The 5,000-nt window shown below is 44.3% G+C and overlaps 1 protein-coding gene across 3 annotated transcripts in view; it reads right to left on the reverse strand.

Moving 5' to 3' along the window:
• The window catches only part of LOC125039906, an 18,675-nt gene that overhangs the window by 971 nt on the left and 12,704 nt on the right, over positions 1 to 5,000 (reverse strand). For all 3 annotated transcript variants that reach the window (XM_047634272.1, XM_047634271.1, XM_047634273.1), the window contains exons 5-9: positions 4,761 to 4,937; positions 4,397 to 4,604; positions 3,563 to 4,125; positions 2,926 to 3,375; positions 1 to 2,491 (exon numbers count right to left, since the gene is read on the reverse strand). The exon at positions 1 to 2,491 is cut by the window's left edge and continues 971 nt beyond it. In XM_047634272.1, the coding sequence (XP_047490228.1) occupies positions 1,052 to 2,491; positions 2,926 to 3,375; positions 3,563 to 4,125; positions 4,397 to 4,604; positions 4,761 to 4,937 (2,838 nt within the window). In that variant the 3' untranslated portion in view covers positions 1 to 1,051. The remainder of the gene's footprint in view (positions 2,492 to 2,925; positions 3,376 to 3,562; positions 4,126 to 4,396; positions 4,605 to 4,760; positions 4,938 to 5,000) is intronic.

A 5,000-nucleotide genomic window follows, 5' to 3' on the forward strand; every position in this document is an offset into this window, starting at 1 on the left:
TGAACTAGAAATTGGGGAAAGGGTGTGTGTTACAGGAGTGCATAATCATTATCAGATATTAGCACTTTTTTTTTTTCCTTTAAGCTTCATATTTGCAATGGAATAGTTGTATACAGTATCTCATCAATGCTTTGGGTACTAAAGGTTACAAAGAAATTGAAATGTTCTGTATGAATTCTACAAAGAAATTTAAACGTACGAATTCTACAAAGTCCGAAACCTCATTCTGCACTATTCATTCGTTACACATCTTGAGAGAACAAGGCTTTTAAACTTACATCGTCTTAATCATAATGTCTTATTTTTTTTTTTTTTTTTTTTTTTTTTTTTACATCACATCAGTACTTTTTTTCTTACAGCTATCCAAAAATTTCATAATTTTTCCTTGTTCTTGAAATCCAGCCTAATAACCATTGAACAGTAACTCCTGCACACTACTTGGGGAACGGCAGCAGAAATGCAAGGAGTTAAACAATACACAAATATGAAAATGATCAGTGGAAGTGGAATGTGGAGTATCATAATATTTGTATGTATACAATGCAAAAAAGAGTTGGAAACGATTTGACACGTATATATTTATTTTATATATATATATTTTTTTTACTTTTTTTAAAGATTTTTTTGTTCAATTAAATTAATGTTGTGGTCAAAATGTGAAATAAACTTCCTGGTCAGAGATGAATGACAATAAATAATGGAACATTTAGAAGCTATAAATATATATCTGAAAGGTTTTGACACAAGGAAGATGTTAATGATACACTCAGACAACTAAAATATACTCAGTAATATGAAGGAATATATCCGTTGTTCACAAGTTTTGTATCTAAAATGTACAGTAATATTTGGCAAAGCATATTCTTAATGCATTCACATATACACATATTAACAATGAAAACTTTGTGATACTGCTTGGGCACACTATTTATATATGGTAAAATGATCATTTTTCTCTCCTTTTCAAAACACTAGAATTTCATCAATTACTACAGGTTTTATTTACTTATTAAAGCCAACATTGTGTATTCTCCTGAATGCTCTATGTGCACTATCTCTTCAGAAGCTCCTCAAACTCTGACACTGTGAACCCAAGGCCCATCCTCTCTCGCTCATCCGCCAGGCTAATCTCAGGTTGCGTGATGCTAACGTCCTGACTGCTGCCATCTCTCTGCGGTTGCTTTGCCACGCACTCTGGGGCACTGCTGCTGATGGGTTGGCTCATGTCAGAGGAGGCAGTGCTTTGAAAGTCAGTGTCTGATTCCAGGGCCCCAGAGAAGGTGAGAAGGGGCATGGAGGGCTGAGTGCTGGGCTGGGAGGTGCCTGAGGTGGAATACGTGATCATGGGCTGGGCCATGGGGTTAAAGCCTTGAGTGGTCAGGGTAATGTCACTCTGTGCACTCATGCTCTGTGAAGTCATCATCTGTGTGCCATCCCCATTGAGCTGGTGATTAGTGGCCATAATGGCCCCCTGGTACACTGGCTGCTCTAGGTTCGGGTCTTGGGTCTGCCCAATACTTGCTGTCACCTCCTGCAGCTTGAAAAGCATCTCACTCAGATCAGTAGTATCTCCTGAAGTGTCAAGGAGTTTTGGTGCATCACAGGCATCTGCTCCATCTGTTCCTGCACCCACCACCAGCCCTGTGCCCTCACTGAGCAGGCGGGGAAGGTCATCAGCTGTGATGTCTAGGTCACCCATGGGCATCTGCTGCATGGGAGTCTCTTGGGGTAGAGCAGATGTGGTGACAAGGGAGGCTTCCATGGTGGGCATCTGCATGCAAGAAGAAATAGCTGGCACTGAGTTGTTGCTCTGACTGGTAAAACTAGCAACTTCAATGGGCAAGCTTGCTGTGGTACTGGTCATTGCTGATGTGTGCACTGTGACACAGGGAGCTGTCTGGTTTTCTGTGAGTGGTGTTCTGTTCACAGAACCGCTTTCACTATTTAGTGGAAGGTTGAAGCTCGAAGCTGTGAGGGCAGTGGACAGTGTTGTGGATGCAGCAGATGTGTTTATGGTTGATGAAGCTGAGGGCATGGATGTTTGGAGAACAGCAGTAGTTGAGGTGAGACTAGACATGGGTGAGACCTGGGGAGTTATGGTATACGGGGACAAGGGCAGATGTTCTGAACTGTCCAAAGGTTTATCCATACTTCCATCATTATGGTTCTCCTCAGAATTCCTGATGCAAGCCTCCATCTGCTGCCTGTCATCCCTACAGCTGCTTTCCATGGTAGATGCAGCAACATTCTTGCCACCTTCCTCACACTCAGTGACATCCAATCGAATCCTCTTGATGGGAGAGAGAGCAGTCATGTCGTCCATCTCCATCTTGTGCTTCGTTCCCTGTTGTACCTGCTCTGTCGTATTTCCCTTCTCCCCCAAATCTGGACTGGGGTCTACCTCTGAGGCTTCTTTGGAGGAGGAATTCTGTTCACGAAGTTTGTAAAACCCACTGGCCACACCCAGAGCATTGGCAAGGATTTCAGTTATCTGTAATTGGAACCAATATTAATGCCTTGTTATAAATCTTAACCCAATGGCGACGGGTCACGGCTATCGCCGTCATAACAATACGCCCGAAATGAGGCGTGCGGCTGTCCGCAGCGGCGCCACGCCAAAACACCCCGAGGCAATGATTCGGCTTGATGTACCGAATTCACGCACTCAGAGTCGGCGCGTTGCCGCTGTTTGCCAGAGCGTAGAGTTTTTTTTATTTTTCTATACCCGACGCCATTGGGTTAAGTGTAAAAAAATTGTCTTATACACAAATTCATTTTTTACTTCATTCTGTGGATTCATACAAAATAATGTTTATTATTCCTAAAGACAGATCTACATGTATATTATGCTACTATGGTCCATTATTTCTGATGTAACAAACCTTCACCATACTGCGAAAATCCATTACCTGGTCAGATTCTTACCTTTAAATTATCCATATCTGCATCAACATTAGCACTCGTTTCTTGAGTTCCTGCACTCTCAAAATTCATGCTGTCCATCACCCCCTCTCCCTGTACAGTCTGCAGACTTCTATTTTCTGTCTCCTGACTCAGCTTTCGGCCCACTTCCTTGTCTGCTTTGGAGTCTGAGAATTTCAGTACCTCCGGGGCAGAGGTCAGGGCGAGGGGATTTGCCAACAAGTGCCCCTCAATCACTGGGTCAGAGAAGTGCTGCAGCTCCCTATTGAATTCATTCTTACACTCTTGCAGGAGCTGTTCCAGATACAGAACTCGTCCCTGCCATGATTGGAGGTCTCCCTCTTCCTCCAACCTCTTAGCCTGGAAGCACAGCAGCTGCCATGGACTCAGGGTCTCCAGCAGCCTCCTGCCCACAGCTTGAAGGATCTCCTCTCCACTGTAGCCTCCCAATATCTGTAAGGACCATTACAGAGATGATAATTTATAAATGATAAACACAATCATAATTATTTGTAGTAACAATAATTATGATGGCAAAAACGTATAAGTTCTAAATTCAACCTAAGTGTATAATGATAATATAAACATCATTGTCTATTTCACAAATACCATGGCAAGGACAGCATTCAGTCACATTCACCTTTTCCAACATGGAGATTGCTGAAGGTGGTGGAGCAGGAGGTGGCTTGGTGGATGAAGAAGGAGGTTTCCCAAGAGCACCAAACCTTCCTCCTCTACCTCTGCCACGACGTCCTCTGCGGCCCCTGCCCCTGCCTCGAACTGGCTTCACAGGAATGGCTTCGGGTGTTGGCAAGAATTCTGGCACCTCTGAACTGGGCTCATTCTTGATATGGTGGCTGGTGTCTGCTTCTAGGGGCCTGGTAGTGAGGGTTTCCATGGGAAGGCTGGGCTCACCACTGGTCTCTGAGGCCTGTGTACCAGGGGTGGGGCTTAGCACCGATTTATTAACTTCCCCCCCCTCCTCAGCACTGGGTTTGGCAGTGTCTGAGAGGGCCTTGATGGTAGAGTAGGACTGCTGAATCTCACTGGTGGCAAGAGGGCGCTCACGGCGGTGATCGGGGAACTTGCGGTAGTGGGCCTCTATCCGCCCCATGTACAGCTTCCCACAAGTAAGGCACGTGTAACGAAGACGCGTCAGCGGAGGCACCTCTCGCTTCTTCCGTGGTGGCAGTTCAAATATCACTGAAAAGGCTTTAGGGTCAGCATATATAACCTACATATACACCTCTAATACACCAAAATCTATCACAATCAACCTGTATCATTCAATGCATGGTAATCTCAGCTTTCAAATGTTGCAATTTTCAAAATACTCTTTTGTTCTCAGATCTACACTGAATTACAAAGAAAAAAAAGCACACATCACACACACAAAAACATAGTTGAAGCACACATCCCCCCCCCCCCTCCACCACACACACACACGCACACACAAAAATTGAAGCACACGTACCTGGCTCTATGGGCTTCTCCTCACTCTCCACCTGGTTCTGGACGTTGTAGTCTGAGTAGCCAATGCTAGGCGCATCTTTGTCTTTGTCATCGTCATTGAAGTTGATAGGGTGGAGGTGCTTGAAGTCCTTCATCATGTGCCTTGGGGGCCGTGAGATGCGACCTGATCTTGTGCGTGAAATGTGGTTCTTCCGACCTTCCCTCTCCTCCTGCAGATGAGCATGGCATTAGCTTTCATTATAAAATATAAAGACTAGACTATATCTGGTGGTAATATGATGAATATAAACAATGCCTGATTCCCTATGGGAGTTTTTTTTTTTTTTTTTATAATTAACATTCATAAAACATCATTGCAAACTCACTAAGATTTCTACGTCCACATCGTCCCCCTCATCCACCAATTTGGTCTTCCGCCAATCTTTGGGCTTCCGGCCACGGCGTTTCTCAGAGTGGCTGTCATCTAGGCTGTCTTCCCAGATGATATCATCATTGTCATCATCGTCATCATTTAGGTGAACAATGTCCTCTGGGTAAACAACCTGGAAAGGGGGACAGCGCATTCATGCTATAGTCAGTTTGTCTCTGCCTGTTTCTCGTCTTAA

Source organism: Penaeus chinensis, chromosome 28 (assembly GCF_019202785.1).
Source record: "Penaeus chinensis breed Huanghai No. 1 chromosome 28, ASM1920278v2, whole genome shotgun sequence".
Lineage (NCBI taxonomy): Eukaryota > Metazoa > Arthropoda > Malacostraca > Decapoda > Penaeidae > Penaeus > Penaeus chinensis.